The sequence below is a fragment of the Protopterus annectens genome, chromosome 12.part0 (genome assembly GCF_019279795.1).
Source record: "Protopterus annectens isolate FY-2018-M chromosome 12.part0, PAN1.0, whole genome shotgun sequence".
NCBI classification, from domain to species: domain Eukaryota; kingdom Metazoa; phylum Chordata; order Ceratodontiformes; family Protopteridae; genus Protopterus; species Protopterus annectens.
In genome coordinates, this window is record NC_056746.1 from 653,791,331 (window position 1) to 653,809,263 (window position 17,933).

The 17,933-nt window shown below is 45.1% G+C and overlaps 1 protein-coding gene across 1 annotated transcript in view; it reads left to right on the forward strand.

The window, feature by feature from the left end:
• Positions 1–17,933, forward strand: part of ALG1 (ALG1 chitobiosyldiphosphodolichol beta-mannosyltransferase) — a 634,420-nt gene that overhangs the window by 183,163 nt on the left and 433,324 nt on the right. The window contains exon 6 of the mRNA XM_044089785.1: positions 12,478–12,588. Within this exon, the coding sequence (XP_043945720.1) occupies positions 12,478–12,588 (111 nt within the window). The remainder of the gene's footprint in view (positions 1–12,477; positions 12,589–17,933) is intronic.

Sequence of the window (17,933 nt, forward strand, 5' to 3'; positions counted from 1 at the left end):
TGAAACTAAGTTGCCAGAGTCTCAAGCTGAATTGACAGAGTGTTAAAAGGAGAGAAGGGCTGTGTTGGTATTATGTCCAGGGCGGAAGCTGTGTTGGGTAGGAGAGAGCAGCTGGTGTTCAGTTAGGAATGGCATGAGCTGCAGGTGAATGCATTTTTCAAGAATTCTGGAGATGGGTGAGAGGATGGCTATGGGGCGGAAGTTGGAAAAGTCAAATTTTTTGCCACCTTTATGGAGTGGAAGAATAAAAGCAGAGCGCCATAGTTTGTGTACATAGGACTTGAGGTGTTGTTGTATCTTTCGGCTTTTCCCAGTTAGGAGTCGCCACAGTGGAACTCCGGTCTGCTAATGATTGGCAGTAGATTTTTACATACTGGGTTGCCAGCCCTGACGCACAACCTGCAACGAAGGTATTCCCATTCACGCATGTCTCCACACAGAAGATGCTTTAGCTGAAAATTGAACAGAACGACATCTTACTGTGAGGCGATTACGCTACCACAGCACCACCACCGCAGTGTACATATGACTTGAGTAGTGATCTATTTATCAGGATGCTGATAGGGAGTGCAATACTGTCAGAGGCAGTTTTTAAGAAGGAGGAAGGGATGTTGTCAGGGGCATTGGTGCAAGGTTTGAGTTTGGAGAGAAGTTTTTTTTATAAGGAAGGTAGACATAGGTTTAAGTTCAAAGATAGGAGTTGAAGGAGACGAGGCAGAGGAAACTTGGGCAGAGGGGGGTGGGGGAGTGTTGTTGGGGAAGGTTTTGGTTAGCTCAGCAATAGAAGAGATGAAGAAGGTATTGAATAGTTTGGCAATTTCTTGGTCAGATTTGCTAGTGTCAGGGCAAGGGTTGTTAGTTGTACCAGGCTTAAGGAGAGAGTTAATGGAATTCCAGAATTGTTTAGGGTTTTTTGCATGATTTATTTGTAGATGGTTGTAGCAGGACTTTTTATCTGTTATGACTTGTTTTTTGGCTAGGTTTCGTAGTTGTTTGTATTTAAGTAGGAATACAGGTTGTTTATGATGTAGATAGCTTTCCAAGATTTATCGCTTTGTTGCATGATTTTTTTGGTTTCTTTAGTTAGCCAAGGTGCAGTCTTGGCTTTAACTCTTTTTGTTCATATTGGAGCTAGGGAGTTTAGGACAGTAAGGAATTTGGAGTTGAAGAAATCAACGGCTTTGTCTAGGGGTAGGGTTTTTAGTGGGTTCCAGTTGGTGTTTTTGAGGGAGTCAGAGAAGGTGGAAGGGTTAACGTTAGTTAAATTGTGCGTATGTAAGAGTTTGTGGGAGGAAGAGGAAGAGAAAGTGGTTCTGTGGGTGAAGGCAGGGTGGTGGTCCCCTAGTGGGCGGGAGTGACACCAGATGTAGTGGTTCTGTTAGGGTGAGAGACTAGGATCCAGTCTAGGATGGAGCCTGTGAGGTTAGTTTTGTTGGGCCTGGTGGTAGAATTAATAAGTTGAGTAAAGTTGAAGAGATTGATAGATAAGGTGGGAGTATGGTTACTGATTTTTTGCCAGTCAATATTTACATCTCCCATTATATAGGTTTCATAGTTAATGTTTGAGGAGGTCCAAGAGAAGGATGTCTTCCATGGTTTTGGTATTGTTACCAGGAGGAATGTAAAGGGAGATGATGCAGATACTTTTGTGGTCATTTAATTTTAGAATGCCAGAGATACTAGTTCAGTGTTATTAAAGGAAGGGATAGGATTTGGGAAGGGAGTGATGGATAAGTGCTTCGAGTAGATTAGTGCTACACCACCACCTCTTCTATTTAGGCGGTCAGATCGGAGAAAATGAAAACCGGGGGGGAAGGAATTTAGTGTCAGTTATGTGTGGTTTTAACCAGGTTTCTGAGATGGCTAATATGTCAGGTGAATTATGGTTAAGCCAGGCATGAAAGAGGTTAATTTTATTAGCTAAGCTTTGGGTGCTGATGGTGAGGAATTTGAGGTATTTATACTTTGGTTTGTTGTTGGAGCTAAGGTTATTTGTTTGAAATGTTTGGTCCGGGGTTGGGATGAATGTCGCCTGCTAAGATGAGGTAGGAGAGAAGGTGAATACGTTTGTTAGGAGTGTGTTTGGTTAGGAATGGATGGGAGGGTGTGGGTTTAGGTTTGTAGTATTTGGAAGAGTTTTAATGTTGAGAGCAGGGTGGGGTGAAAGGGAGTTAAAGAAGGAGAGATATTGTGGAAATGATGTGTAGGGTAGGGAGGTGATGGTTGATGTGAAGGGTTTAGGTAAAGGTTGGTATAAGAGGTGGTATGATTTAGAGGGAGAAGAATGAGGAGTAGGAGTATTGTAGGGGCAGGGATTGTAGTGGGAAAATAGAGCATCTTAGAGGGTAGTTTGATTAGAGGTGTAAAAGAATTTGTAGGTTAGACAAAGTTAGGTAAGGTTGGTGGGTGTGAAGGAGAATTGCTTAATGAGGTATGGTTGGTGGAGGCGGAGGTGGTTTTGAAAAAAAAAATGGGAAGAGTACTGTTGTGAGCGGATTGGGTGATGTGAGAGGGAGGGAGTATGGGATGGCAGTAAATGTAGGACCACTGGGGGCGGGTGAGAATTGGGGGCAGGGTAGGGGAGTGGAGTGAGCCCGCAGGGCGAACGGAGCAGGATGGAGCAACAGGGCAGAAGAGTCCAGCTGAAGAAGTATCAGCCACTGCAAGTTGGAGCAGAGGTAAGTAGGTAGAAGTACAGTAAGACTGGGTGGAAAATAAGTAGAGTTTGAGCAGCACTCGAAAAATATAAGGTAGGAAAGGTGGAGTAGAGTTGGGGGAGGTTTGGCTTTTGAAGTATTTAGAGGAAAAGTTGTAAATAAAATTAATAGAGGAGGAGTAGGCAAAAGGCGAAATGGTGCTGACACCTAGTGGAGAAAGGAGAAATGACAAGCAGAGGGGATAGGGACTAAGATAGAGCAAAAGGACAAGACTATCTAAGGTGAAGGAAAATAGACAGTAAACGGAGATAAAGGGTAAGTCTTCAAAGGAGTACAGAAAAGGATAGGAGGACGGAGGTCACTAAGTACCAGTGAGAGTTGAGCTGTTGTGGTCTGCGGTAGGCTGCTGAGTCGCACACACTGAGGGACCAGTTTACAAAATATTGAAGTCTAGATATTTGAGTTAGGTATAAGGCTACATACATTTACTGAAAAGCAGTTTAGGGATTCCACACAGAAGTTCTGTTTCAGGTAAGCCCAGACTATTGGGTAGAGAAAGTCCAGGTAAGTCGACTGAGCTTTTGCAAGAGGTAGTCTGTGTGCTCGGGAGGTAGACCAGGACCTTCAAGAGTGGAGTACTGTAAAGAGAGGGAAAACAAACAAAAGTAAGTATTAGGGGGAGAGAGGAAGAAGCCAAAGTGAGTAGTAGGGAAAGAAGAGGAAGAGAAGGAATGTAGGAGTAGACAGTAGGAGTTAGTGCAGATGTAGAGGGATTTAGAGGGAAGTATTGAAGACAGTGAGGATTTATCTAGAAGAGGGTATGTTTGAGGGAGAGTTAGAAAAATGGAAGGTAGAGATAGAGAAGTACAGCTATTGAGGGAGAAAGCAAGAGAGGGCAGGGAGAGAATGTAGCAGAGAAAAACACCTTATGTATGCCACTATCATCCAGTACAAGTCAGGGTCAAAAAACATTTATGCAGTTCAGCAGAAGAAATGCAGTAGTAATAATACAGTGTCAATGTCGAGCAGACAGATACGTTTGAAGCAAAATTATAGACACATTGTACTTCTAAAGATATGCAAGATAATGGCTAGGCACTTTTACATATGAGGTATATTTATATATTTATACTATCAAAGCAAGGAATGTCATGCACTAAAGAAGAACAAACATTTGTTTAGGGAGTTAAAGAGGAACAAAATCCCTGGCAACTTGTCAGGCTTATGGCTTAATAGTAGCTAGGCATTATGTGATTACAACTATTTAATAAGAGGCTAGGTACTGTAATATATTAGCTAACTGAGGAGAATAGGTATTGTGATTAATTAACTAAGTAATGAGGAGAATAACTAAGTAATGCGGAGCCCCTTACATTATTTATATATATATATATATATATATATATATATATATATATATATATATATATATGTGTGTATGTGTGTGTGTGTGTATATATATATATATATATATATATATATATATATATATATATATGGTTTCACACTTCATATACTCGAATCTCGAATTTCTGCATTTGGAGTGCACAAAGCCAAAGCCATCAGAACACCGAAACTCCACAAAGCCGAAATCAAAAACCCGAACATATGTACACTACACCTCACACAAACTACAACACCTACCACCACAAAAATCATAAAAACAACAAAACACCACACATGCACATAACTACACTAAACATAAGCAGGGGGGGGCAAGCCCCCCCTGCACCCCCCACACCACCCCTACTTATATATACTAACTCCGAGATCGCACAAGTAGGAGCTACAGTAGGAGAGGGAAATGGGTAGTTTCCCACAAGCTAGTAACTGTAGCTGTCAAGGAAGCATGTAAAGGAGTGGCGTACATCTGTATCCTGGGCATATGTATTTTTTGTTATTCAGCCTAACTCCACACCCCCACACCCCCATGTAGGTGATGTGAGCTCCTGCATCCCTGAAGAGGTACTGCATATGCCTAGAATATAGAAGCATTCCACTCATTTACATGCAACCTTGAGAGCTACAGTTATAGCATGGGTGGACCTACCCATTTCCCTCCCCCACTGTAGCCTGTTCTTAGGGGAACTGGCCTGTGCCAGTTGTCACAGCCACCCCTTTTAGGCAAGGATGCCAGTGCAGTTGCACATCACTCCCCCATCCTAACCTGCTCTTTCAGCTTCCCAAGGCACTAATCAATCTCAAGAAATTTAAAATGCTTTTGTGTTGTTTACTACAGTGCAATTGCTTAATGGTCCCACTTAAGGGAGCCTAGAGTTGATACTGTTGAGGAGACAGTGCTTGCTTCCTTCATTAGTTAATGACATTTTATCCACTTCCAAGATCCAGTCCTCTAAGCATTAAGAAAAAAAAACTCTCATTGGCTACAGTAATGATATGTTTTCCTCCACTGTGAAAGTGAGTGAGCTGGGGTATGGACTGATCAGCAGTAGAGGCTGTGAGCAAAAAAAAAAAATGAAAAAACAAAAAAAAAAACTTATGTCAGATCACAACATACTGCCACATACATAAACACACGAGTGGCACTAGAGCACTGTGTGCCACCATCCGTAAATGCCCCAGCTGACAGAGAAAGATTTGCTCTTTACTCTTATTAGTTGCATTTGTTTGTGCCATAAAATGCCAGAAAACGTTCAGGATACTAAAAGCTGCAAACAGTTTACATACAGATGCCACATCCCTTTTTTTTGTTCCCTAGTTGTAGGTAAGAATGGTAGCAGACAACTACATTGTATTGTCATGGAGTAGCTCTGTAGTCTGCAAGATGGTCTACTTTCAGCATTGGAAATGTTGAGTGTCAGAGTTATGCTAGAACATTGTACATTACTATTGTGTAATCTTACAACTGACAAAAAAGACATTGACGTGTCTGAATTGTGACACAAAATATTTCTTAATATCTGGTGATGGACATGAAAATTAGACTTTGGCCATTTCTTCACAGCAAACCTTGTCTCTTGGCAGATCCAGCATAGTTTTTTGGCACACCAAAGTGAAACTAATCACCATCCATTTCAGACATCAGATTTTTTTCTACTTTTTTTCTATAGTATCAACATAAAATAGTAATGTTGTAATTTTCATGCATAACTATTGAAAATAATTAGTTAAAACTGTATGTTTTGTAGCACACTTGATTTCACTACCAGTACCAACTTACTAGGTTAGTTGAGTTGGTCTTTCACAGTATTAGGATATACAGCATCTAAATTTTAAACCCTCCTGTTTTGTATCCTGACAGGTGACTTACTTCTGTTTTCATTTCCATTTCATCTCTGCTCCACTGTCCCTCATTTTGACAATCACATATCTTTTAACCTTTGATGTTATGTGGTCCTATCTCACCTACACTCCTTACTCATGGGTTCAGAGCTGAGGATCGGCTCCGACTCAGCCAAACTTTCTAGCACGAAGTCTCTAATTGGCTGGGCTAACCTGGTATCCCAGGGTGCACCTCACCCTAGCCCCAGATCTCGTTTGCCGCTCATAGAGTTAGGACGTGGTCTCGCTTGGCTGTGGCTAAGTAGCTTTTTGAATACCTTCAAAATACTTTTAGTATTTTTTCAGTCTCTGTTTATCAAAAGCTATTTTCATAGCTATTTTTCATGCTTGATTAGTTGTTGCGTGAGGTTGAAAGTTTAGTTGTTGTGGTATCCCTACTGTTTCGCGGGCTAGGCCCGTTTAAGTTAGAGGACCTAGTCCTCTCCTGTGTCCTCCTAGTTGTGATTTGCTGTTGTGTTAGTGGTTAACTTTTTGTTTAAGGAAGCGTTTAAGTTAGAGTTTCCTTGTCCTGTCAGGTGTTTGTCGGTCTTCCCGCCCTCCCTTAGTGTTTGACTCTGTCGGTTGTGTGTGGCGCGGTTGCTTGCCATGTCGAAAGAACTGAAGGAACATAAACCCTCCGGGTTTAAGAAATGTACTAAATGTGGCCATAAAATGTCCATCACAGATGGGCACTCTATGTGTGTGTATTGTCTTGGGGCTATTCACTTGCAAGAGTCCTGCAGTTTCTGTCATGTGTTTAGCCCTGGGGTACTGCAGGAACTTAAAAACAAACTGATTTTGAAGGGTCTGATCAAGCCCTCCTTTGAAGAGGCCTTGGAGTCGTCCCCGCCTTGTAGTACCAAGTCTAAGACTTTGAAGGCCAAGAAAAGATCTCCGGCTCTGTCTGCTTCTTCAGAGCCATCGGAGAAGGTTTGTAAATTGGATACTTCCTCCTCGGCTCCTCCGTCCTCGGGGCGGAAGGAGAAGGTCTCAGAAATGGACACTACATCCTCGGTCCCATTGCCCTCGGGGCCGAAGGAGAAGGACTCTGGTATGGATACTACCTCCTCGGCTCCATTGTCCTCGGGGCTGCAGGAGGTATCTGTTGTACTGGGGTCGTCCTCGGCTCCGATATTATTGGAACCTCTTCGGAGCAGGTCACCCAGTGTCAGGCATGAGTCTCCAGTCGGGAGATCTAGATCTCCCTCCATTTCTTCCAAATCCTCTAGGTTGTCTGATTTGGATGTGGATAGGATGGTTCAGAGGCTCCTGCAGTCACCGGTGTTAGCAAAATTGTTTTCGGCTCCCACCCAGTCGGCTCCGGAGCCGGTTCCCATGCTTGTTTCGATGATTCCTCCTCTGAACACCCATGTGTCGTCGGAGCCGGAGGGCCCCGCGCCGAGTGATGTTCTAGTGTCGGCTCCGATACCTCGGGCGAGTCTATCGGAGCCGGCTTCGGCTCCTACCAGGTCGGCTCCTTCCTCTGGTTTCGACACTCGGGTTTCCTCAGTCGGACCCAAGAGGGATGCCTCGGTACTCCCTGTCGGTTCCAAGCCTCCCTCTCTGTGCTTTGGCTAGTGGAATCTCTACCCCGATCGTGGTCTCGGAGACTGGTCGGTCCTCTGATCCGGGGGGACCAGCCTTTGAGGCCATGAGGAGCGCCCTGGCCAGGTCATCAGGTACATCACCTGTTTCGGTCACTCCTTCCCCTTACCGCTAGAGCCTCTGATGCCCCCCTCTCCATGGACGGCGGAGCCCGAAGTTCTGGGGATACCCCCTTGAGCAGTCCCCTACTTTCTGAGGGCCCCTCAGAGTCGGTGACTGAGGAGCCTCCCAGTAAGAAGTCGTGCAAGAGGAAGCACATCGACTCCCAGGACGAGTCACTCACTTCCGATACTGACCTCGAGGAATCAGAGGGGTCCCCCAAGTCGTCCTCCGATGATGTCTCTTTCGCCGACATCCTGGAGATTTTGAGACAGAGAGGCGACTGGCCCTCCAAGACCCCCTCTGAGGAGGAGTCTGTATTCCTCAAGGCCTTCGGAGCTCAACCCTCCGCCTCCTGGGTGTCTCCACCCTTCGACGAACTCCTAGACTTGGTTTGTGGAAGGGTGTGGGAGAACACTGATTCCGTGGAACTGGTGCCCAGACGTCCAAACAAGTTCTTGTCTGCTCCCCTGGGCAAAGAGTTTCTTACCAAAGGGGTTTCGGTAGATGCCTTGGTGGTGGCGGCAGCCACTCAGCAGGAAGTTGCAGAGGCTTCTTCTTCAGTCCACCCTCCTAACAAAGAGTCCAGGAGTATGGACCAGTATGGGAAGTGTACCCTGTCTTCGGCGACCTTCACCTTACGGTCGTTGAATTAGCTCAGTCATTTCACTCGGCTACAAAGAGATCTCCTGAAGGAGCTAGGAAATACTCTGATGGGTAACATGCCTTAGGCGGTAGCGCAGACTGTTAATGCCCAGTTGTCTATCCTAAGGTCCATTGTCAACTTGTCCATGAAGCTCATATCTTATGCAGCCGAAGGGGCGAGTAGGGCAGCTAGTTCAGGTGTAGCTCTCAGAAGGCAAGCCTGGGTGCACCTGTGTCATTTTGCGGAGGCCTTTAAGTCTTCCTTCACTGACGCCCCCTTTGATGGGTCATCTCTTTTTGGACCCAAAGTGAAAGACACTCTCACTTGATGCAAACAGGAGGGAAAGACCCTATCTGCCGTAGGGGCCCGTTTTTCTCTCCCTTCTAGGCCTTACCCCAAGGTTCAGAGAGGGGGGAAAATGTGGTTCAAAAAGTCTCAGAGGTCCTTCCCCACGGCTCAAGGTGAGTCTCCATCCAGAGGCAGAGGAGGGGGGAATTATTCTGGAAGACGCCGTCCTAGAGGCAGAGGGGGCCCCCGCAACTCGGGAGACAGCGATTCCTTTTGCGGCTCTTCCATCCAGCGTTCCTGAGGTGTTGCCCGACTGTGCTATTCCGGAGCCAGTCCGGGGGGCGAATTTCATTGCATCCGGAAGCCTGGGAGAGCATCACTCAGGATTGTTGGGTGCTTCAAATAGTTACCGGAGGTTACACTATTCCCTTTGCGTCAACACCCCCTCCAGTCAGAAGGATCCCGGACGTCCCACCCAGTCAACGGGATCAAGCAGCACTAGAAGTGGCAAAGCTGCTAGAAAAAGGAGTCATCCAATCAGTCCCCTCAGACCATGTCATATTATGAACTTACTCACGACTCTTTTTGGTGCCGAAAAGAACAGGGGACCTGAGACCCATTCTGGATCTCAGTCAACTCAATTGCTACGTTCTGAAGTCCAAGTTCCGAATGGTCACACTTCAGTCCATTTTTCCACTGCTGGAGAAAGGAGTATGGATGTGCTCCATCAATCTCAAGGATGCCTACTACCACATCAAAATGGAAAAGGCATCCAGGAGTCATTTACGTTTCTGGCTAGGAGCCAGTCACTTCCAGTTTTGTGCCCTGCCCTTTGGTCTCACCACAGCCCCCAGGGTGTTTACCAAGTGCTTGGCAGTGGTGACGGCTCACCTGAGACGTCTAGGATTCCAGGTGTTTCCGTATCTGGACGACTGGCTTCTCGCCGCCCCCACCAGGCATCTGCTCATTCAAGCCAGGGAGACTACCATCTCACTTTGCCAATGTCTAGGAATTACTTTGAACTGGGAAAAGTATGCCTTGCAGCCCTCACAGCGTGTTGTTTTTATAGGCGCAGAGCTAGACTCTATTCAAATGCGCGCCTTTCTGCCACAGGACAGGATAAGGGTGTTGCAGTCTCAGATCCACGCACTGTTGCCCCTCAGAAAAGTTCAGGCCAGGTTAGTTCTTCAGCTCTTGGGATCCATGGCCTCCACCATCATGCTGGTACCCCTGGCCAGGTTACACATGCGGATACTGCAGTGGCTCCTGTCGGTTCAGTGGTCCTTTCAAAAGCTTCCTCTTTCCCACTTTATACTTCTCATGGAGCGATGCAAACAGGACCTCCTCTGGTGGCTATGCTCCTCCAATTTAGACAGAGGAAGGAGCTTGGTTCCTATGTCTCCAGAGGCCACGGTGACCACGGACACCTCCCAGGTGGGGTGGGGGGGGCATTATCTAGGCAGGGCGGTCCAAGGCACCTGGCAAGACCTCGAGGTACACTTACACATCAATGTTCTGGAGATGAGAGTGGTGTTTCTGGCATTGCGAGCACTCCAGTACTTTCTACCTCTTTGAACGATTGCAATTCACTCGGACAACATGTCCGTGGTGTGGTACCTGAACAAGCAGGGGGAACCAAATCTTACCCCCTCTGCAGAGAGGCCATGCGAGTGTGGCAGTGGGCAGTGTCTTCCCAATGGTTTCTAGTGGCAATGCACATTCCGGGAAGGTCCAACGTGATAGCGGACAGGCTAAGCAGAGCTATTCTGATGCCTCACGAGTGGTCCCTGAACAACCGAGTGACGGTTCAGATCTTCAAAAAGTGGGGTCAGCCTTGCTGCGATCTCTTCGCCAGCCCCCTCAATGCCAAATGCAGCAAGTACTTCACTCTGATCCCCCCACAGTGGGAGTCACCCAGGGATGCTCTAGCTCACGATTGGCCTCCCGGTATGGTCTACGCTTTCCCTCCATTTCCTATGTTGCCAAGAGTGATACAGAAAGCCATAACCGTGGGAAGCAGGATGATTCTTATTGCTCCATACTGGCCTCGACAAGTATGGTTCCCCTTTCTTCAATGGTACGCACTGGACGGTCCGTGGACTCTGGACCCAGTGCCGGACCTCCTGATTCACATGTCAGGACAACTTCATCCATCCCTGCGAACCCTCAGGTTGACAGCCTGGCTACTCCAGTTCCATCCCTAGTCAGGCCACATTTCTTTTCTCCTGAAGTGGTGCACATCTTGTCTTCTTCTCATAAGTCTTCCACCAGGAAGATTTATTCCAGCAAATGGAGGAGATTCTCCATTTGGGCTCAGGTCCAAGGGTTGGATCCCTTCACAGCCCCTATTCCGTCGGTCTTGGATTTTTTAGCCATGTTGTTCCATCAGGGCTCCGCGCCCGCTACCATTAAAGTACAGTTGGCCGCAATTTCCAATTTTCACACATCTTATGAGCCCTCTCTTATGGGCCACAAGCTCTGTAAAGCTTTTCTAAAAGGTGTTTGGTTACTTTGTTCCCCAGTTTCTGAGCCTGTGCTGCCATGGGACCTGAACCTTATGCTACAAGCTATTACGTCACCACCCTTTGAACCGGCTGCCACTTGCGACTTGAAATTCTTATCTTGGAAGATGGCTTTTCTGATAGCCATTACATCAGCCAGGAGGGTATCAGAACTTCAAGCCTTGTCCTAAACGTCCATATTTGGTCTTTCACAAGGACAGAGTCTCTCTCAGGCTTAACCCGTCCTTTCTCACGAAGGTGTCATCCCCGGTCAATCTTCATCAATCTATTGAGCTACCAGTGTTTTTTCTGAACTTTTCCAATAAAGCAGAGTTCAGGTTGCATCAGTTGGATGTGCACAGACAACTGAGATTTTATTTACATAGGACGAAGCAAGTTAGGAAATCTGATCAATTGTCTGTGTCCTTTTCAGAGAACAGAGCAGGTAGTCCTATTTCCAAGTGCACTATTTCTAAATGGATCACAGACTGTATTTCATTCATTTACTCGTCAGCAGACAGAACTTTACCCTTTCCTGTCAAGGCTCATTCTACCAGGGTTATGTCTACGTCAGTAGCTTTCCATGCTAGACTTTCCTTGGATGATATTTGTGCTGTGGCAACTTGGGCTTCTCTCAACACTTTTATTACTCATTACAAGCTGGACGTGGCTTCTAGGGGCCGGGCTTCCTTTGGTTCCACGGTTCTCAGGATTATCTTCTTATGAGCCTCCCAGGATAGAGGTGCTGGGGACGCTGTCCCGTGAGTAAGGAATGTAGTCGAGATAGGACCACATAACATCAGTTAGTTATGTACTCACCATAACGATCAATGTATGTGGTCCATCTCGCCTACATTCCTACGTACCCTCCCACCTGCCCCCTTCCTAGAGGAATTGGAAGAATTTTTGGCTCCGTGGACCCTTCAAGGTCAGTGATTTGTTTCTCTATCTGGATGGATTTTCTTCCATTGTTTGAGTATGGGTTATGAGTGTTATGATTGTTATGATTGCAAGCAAGATCTGGAGCTAGGGAGAGGTGCACCCTGGGATACCGGGTTAGCCCAGCCAATTAGAGACTTTGTGCTAGAAAGTTTGGCCGAGTCGGAGCCAATCCTCGGCTCCGAACACGTGAGTAAGGAATGTAGGCGAGATGGACCACATACATCGATCGTTATGGTGAGTACATAACTAACTGTTTTTCAAGTCTGGCACCATACAGACTCAGTAGTGCTAAATGTAATGCATCACTGAATTGCTTTAACATTACTGTTTGTAAAGCCTGGCAATATTAATTTGTGTGCCAAAGTACGTTTGGTTTGCATTTTTGTTTGGCAAGTGTTGTGTTACATTCATTTTATGTCATACAGAAAGTAACTTAATCCCATTTTTCTTTTAACAGAGCAACAACACTGTATGATAAACCTTTTTCTGTTTTTAAAGAAACACCACTAGAAGTGCAGCACAAACTTTTCATGAAACTTGCCAATGAATATTCACCATTTAAAGCAAGGTACATGCATGACTTTTTTGACCATAAAAAAGGCTTTTTTTTTTTCTTTTATTGACTTTGGTTCTAACAGTGCAGCAAGTTGTGTTTGAGTGACATTGAGAACGGGCTGTGAAACTGAGACATGCTTTTATACCGCCTTAGGCTTAAGTAGGCTGTGGTTTGTTAAGTGAATTTTGGAGAGAATGTGTTATATGAGAACTAAGGGGTAAAAAAAAACATCTAATAAGGTTGTCTATGCTAGGAAATCATTAAATGTTCTCAAAATCCAGGAGGTGAGAATAGTCTGAAATCCTTCTACGACCCATTTTTCTATAACCATTCAGTGTTAATAACTAGGCTAGTGACCCATGGCAACTTGTAATGAGGGAATTTGCTTTTCTGGGAGGAAATACTAATTAGGTTAAACTGACTATTAACAGGTAATGTTTTGGAAAGTTTAGTGCAAAAAGTGATGACTCACATAACAGCCACTCAGGGGCTTTTCTAGTGCAGGTTTCCACTTTTTGTTCTATACTAGCTGTTCAGCAGTTATTGTGGTCTAGGAAAAAATGTGGTGTACAGTTGTTTTAACCAAACCAAAGAAGACACTCTGTCACATCTCTCAATTTCCAAAGAAGCCACAGACTAAGGTACTGAAGCTTGCATCTTGACTTGAAGTAGGGTTTAAGAATGGTTCTTGAGTATTAGAGCAACTTGCAGAATTGCCTTTTAACTTGTAAGACCGAAGTGTCAAGAAAGGTCATGGTGACTGAAGTCACTGCCTGAAAGGCAGAAAGACAACCCCATCCACAGAGTACTTTACAAAGTGTGTGCTCATTCAGTGGACAAGAGGTTGGGCATACTGCTAACCCTATATGAATTGCAAAAAAAAAAAAAATAGGACCCAGACGTTCTTGTACTCCTCTGATCAGATTGAATCCTGATTTTAAGGTCCTTCCTTCCTATAGAGTAACATGGAGGTGGCAGGTACTTGGGAATAAACCTGAGATCCAGTGAATTGTTGCAGTGGGACCTGATGGCCTCTGCAGTTCGTAAAAAAAAAAAAGAACTTGTTTGTCTTGAGTCCAGTGTGGGAAACAGATCAGAAAAATGTTATTTGAAAAGGGAAAGGCAAATATTCACAGTGCATACATGGATTATGAAAACCAGTTGTGCTGAACAGCACAGTTGTTATTCTGTTGTGTGTAAAGATGTGATGGCTTCTCCTATTGGCAGGACAGTTTCTGTAAAGAAAGACTGCTCATTGAATACCTCACCAAGGGTTAACTTTGCAGTTGCTTCTTTTGTATTTGACTTTAGCAACATCTGTTTTGTGTGAAAATTTTACTGCAACATCAGCTTGCACTTGCTTTATGACAGTTTGTTTTCTTTAGCATTAGACTCTGTGACCAAGTGTATGTGCTTTTGCAGCAGTTTAAACTGAGAAGTGTGTGTGTGTGTGTGTGTGTGTGTGTGTGTGTGTGTGTGTGTGTGTGTGTGTGTGTGTGTGTGTGTGTGTGTGTGCACGCCTGCACATTGTGTGTGTCAAGGGTGTTGCCTGTGCAGCTTGGATGTTAAGAAAATAAATTCCATGTGTCTAAAAAACTCAGTAGCTTTTTCAGCCTTTTCACTGGCAAAAGAAGATGGATTCCAACAGTAGAATCCCACTTGTGGTTGTTGGAAATAATCCTCTATGAAACCTGGAAAATTGGGTTATTATTCACTCCTTCATTACTGAACAGTATTGCTAACTGGCAGAGAAAAAATATAATGTGTTAAGAGATTTCAGAAGAAGAAGGATTGAACATGGAAGAAGCTATATTTAATTTAATGACAGGACTTGATGCTACGTTCTTGAGACAAGAAAAACATCAGATTTATGAGGCATACTGTAATTTTATTGGATTATCAGAGGCAGTGCAGCTTCTTTTGCAAATTACATAATTTATTTATTTGGCAGGCTACATATTTGAGTTTTAGCAAAGATGCTGTAGTGCAGTGGTTAGCATTGTCACCTCACAGCAAGAGGTTCTCCAGTTCGAGTCTCGGCTGGGGTGCCTTCTGTGTGGAGTCTGCATGTCCTCCCTGTGTTCGCGTGGGCTTCCTCCAGGTGATATGGTTTCCTCCCACATTCCATAGCATGCAGCAGGTGGATTAGACGCTCTAAATTGTTACTAGGTGTGTGTGTGTGTGTGTGTGTGTGTGTGTGTGTGTGTAGTACAGTGGCGGGGCTAGCCACCTGGGGGTGTAAACCTTGGCTCCAGATGATTGTCACGGTTGAAGTGACAGACTGACCTCGTGCAGAAATGGGAAAAGGAGCTATGGATGGATGGATAGCTGGATGTGTAAGTAAAATATGGAGCTCCCAGCTGTATTGTTTGGCCTTTAAGCTGTTACTTGAGGGTTACCTTTATTTCTTTAGACATTGAAGATCAGGTAAGTAGGCTGGTCCAGGGACTTTTTCAGCCATGACTTGGGTATACGTGCAAAGCAAGTACTGTAGCACTGTACAAATGCAATTCAAGTAAAATACATATGCAGATATTTAAGTAATGCAGAATAGATACAATGCATACAGTACAGTGAATATCATAGTACAGTGCAAATGCAGTTCATTGATCATAAGTAGGTACTAAGCATTCAGTCTGTAGACCATTACAAGTCTTGCCAAAACCCCTTTACAAAAATTCCTCTGACCTCAAGAAGGGTAAAAACAAGACAGACTAGGGGAGAGTTTGCCAATCCTGTTTTTGTGGGCTTACCTTAAAAGTGACAAGGATGCTTCTTTGCTTGATAAAGATTGTTCCAGAGGTGAAGGGATATATATTGGGATATAAATCTGTCATGTCAATGTGCCTTATTTATCTGCTGATGAAGGGCTAGATGTTCTTCGTGTTTCACTGTTGCAGTCATCACCTGTGGGTTATCCCTGCTGTGGTAGCCCTCGGCCAGCCCGAATACCAGAGTCAGTGTTTTTCTGTGTTGGTTGCTGTCGCTTGCTGCCTGACGTCAGGTCGTCAGTGCTATAAAGGAAGGCAGCCGACGCCATTACATCAGTCTTCCTTGCCGTGGAGCCCGTAGCAGAAGCAGTGCGCAAGTGTGCCGGTCGGTCGCTACCAGAGTTTGAATTACAGCTGAAAATGTCTAAAGATAAGTACCCCATTGGGGATCCTTTTTTCTTGCACTAACCGATGTCTGAAAAAGTTAACAATTGTCTCGCCTGTGGAAAGCAAATACCACACCGAGACTTCCATTCATACTGCGTCACTTGTGTAGGCCCATACCACGACATCCCCCCCGTTGCCGGTTCTGTGCCCTCTTTAAAGCGAGAACCTTTTGTCGTAGAGCTCTTATTTTTCATCTTCCATCTTTGCATGGAAGTCTGAAAGCCAACAATCTGTAGACATTCCGAAAAAATGTAAGGGTAAAGATAGAGACAGACCACACAAGGCTAAGCCTTCCGACGATTCTACCGCTAAGCAGGTCGTCAGGTCTCCGGAGTTCAGTGAAGCGCCTTCGCAGCCCCTGTTACCCGATTCAATACCTTTGCAGGCCTCTACTGAGACCCTTGTGGAGTCTGGTATGTTGCAGAAATCTTCTTCGTCTTCCAACCCTTTGGTCATCTCTGCCTTGGTTAGGTCTGGAGCTGCGATGCAGGCACTGGCTTCCGAGGAGTTTTTTCACACTACCGAATCTAGACAAAAAAGTAAGTCTTCTCCAACTACCGTTTCTCTCAGACCGATGGATACTCTTAGGCCTAGAGGCAAGGCCACTCCTAGGAAAACTACCTCTAGCCACCATTTTACTCCTGCTCCACCACCCCAAGCTCAAATACTTAAAATGGTGGAGGATCTTATCAGCCACACCTTCTAAAAGGAAAAGAGACCTTTCTCCTTAAATACTGACAGAACAGGATTCTGAGGAGTCTGATTATTCAGATTTTGAAGAAGAACAGCAACCTCTGCCTGCTTATGAGGATTCAGATGCAGAGGAATCCATTCCTTCTGTCTCCCCACCAGAAGATCTTTCCTTTGGGGAAACCCTTCACACCCTCAGGGAACATTTCCACTGGGAATCTCAGGACTTCCCTCAGTCTAAGAAAAGACTTAGAGAGTTTCTAGACCTGCCTCAGCACAGACCCTTGGCCATCCCTCCAATCTTAGAGGTGGTTGATGATGTCATCCATGGGTCCAGCTTAACCCCTGATGCCCTCCCACCTGCTCCCAGAAAACCTGACTGGTATTACAGAGTACTGGATTCTCACAAATACCTGTACAGAAATCCTGCTGCAGACCCAGAGGTCATTACACAGGGACCAAAAGGAGCTAAGGCTAGTTTTGCAAAGAATCCTATTCTTCTGACAAGGACTCCAGAGCTCTGGACAGATGGGGTAAAAAATTATACACCTCTGAAACCTTTGCTGTCAGCACACTCAACTGTCAGTTCCACATGTTAAAATATCACACACTTTGGAAGTATTAAAACAAAAGATGTCAACCTTTCCTGACTGTGCCAATTTGAAAGAGTTAGCAGATTTACTGCACTCTTCTTGTCAGGTAGCTAAATACTCATTACACTGTGGATATGACACCCTAGAAGCCTCAAGCAGGGCAGCAGTGTCAACATCTGTCATTAGGAGAAATGCATGGTTGAAGGAGCAACCTCTCCCTGAGCATGTCATATCTGAATTACTTGTTGCACCCTTGGATAAGGACCGCTTGTTTGGAGTAAAAGCAGAAGTGCTTAAAAAGATGGAAGACAAAGCAAAATCTATGCAAAACACTGGTCCTTTCCTGCACCTAGCAGATAGGGGCAAGGTAAGCCCCCACAGGGACAGACCACCCAGACTCCTATCCCTGGGACAGCAGAGAACCAAACAGTGGACCACTTCCACTCCAAAGGCAGGGCGTTCTAAGCCATCCCTCTATGGCAAAAACTCTCAATGACTCCCTTTCCCCCTCTGCCCTCTTTTCACTCACAAAAAACTAGGAAGAAGGCTCTCCCTCTGCAAAGAAAATTGGCTTTCTGTAACAAAGGACCAATGGGTCTTAAAGATCATCTTTCAGGGATACATATTCTCCTTCAACGAACTCCCAATTCCAGTAGGGTACTCAGACTTACCTCCAAATCAGTGGGCAGAGGCATTGAAACAAGTCCAAACTGTTATATCCCAAGGGGCAGTAGAACCTGTCCCCTCAAATCAAGCAAAGGTTTTTATTCCAGACTATTCCTTGTTCCCAGAAAAGAGGACACTTGGTGCCCCATCCTGGATTTATCCAGTCTGAACACATTCCTGGTGGTATCCACATTCAAAATGCTAACTTTGCAGCAACTGCTGCCTATACTGACAAAAATGCCTGGTTAGT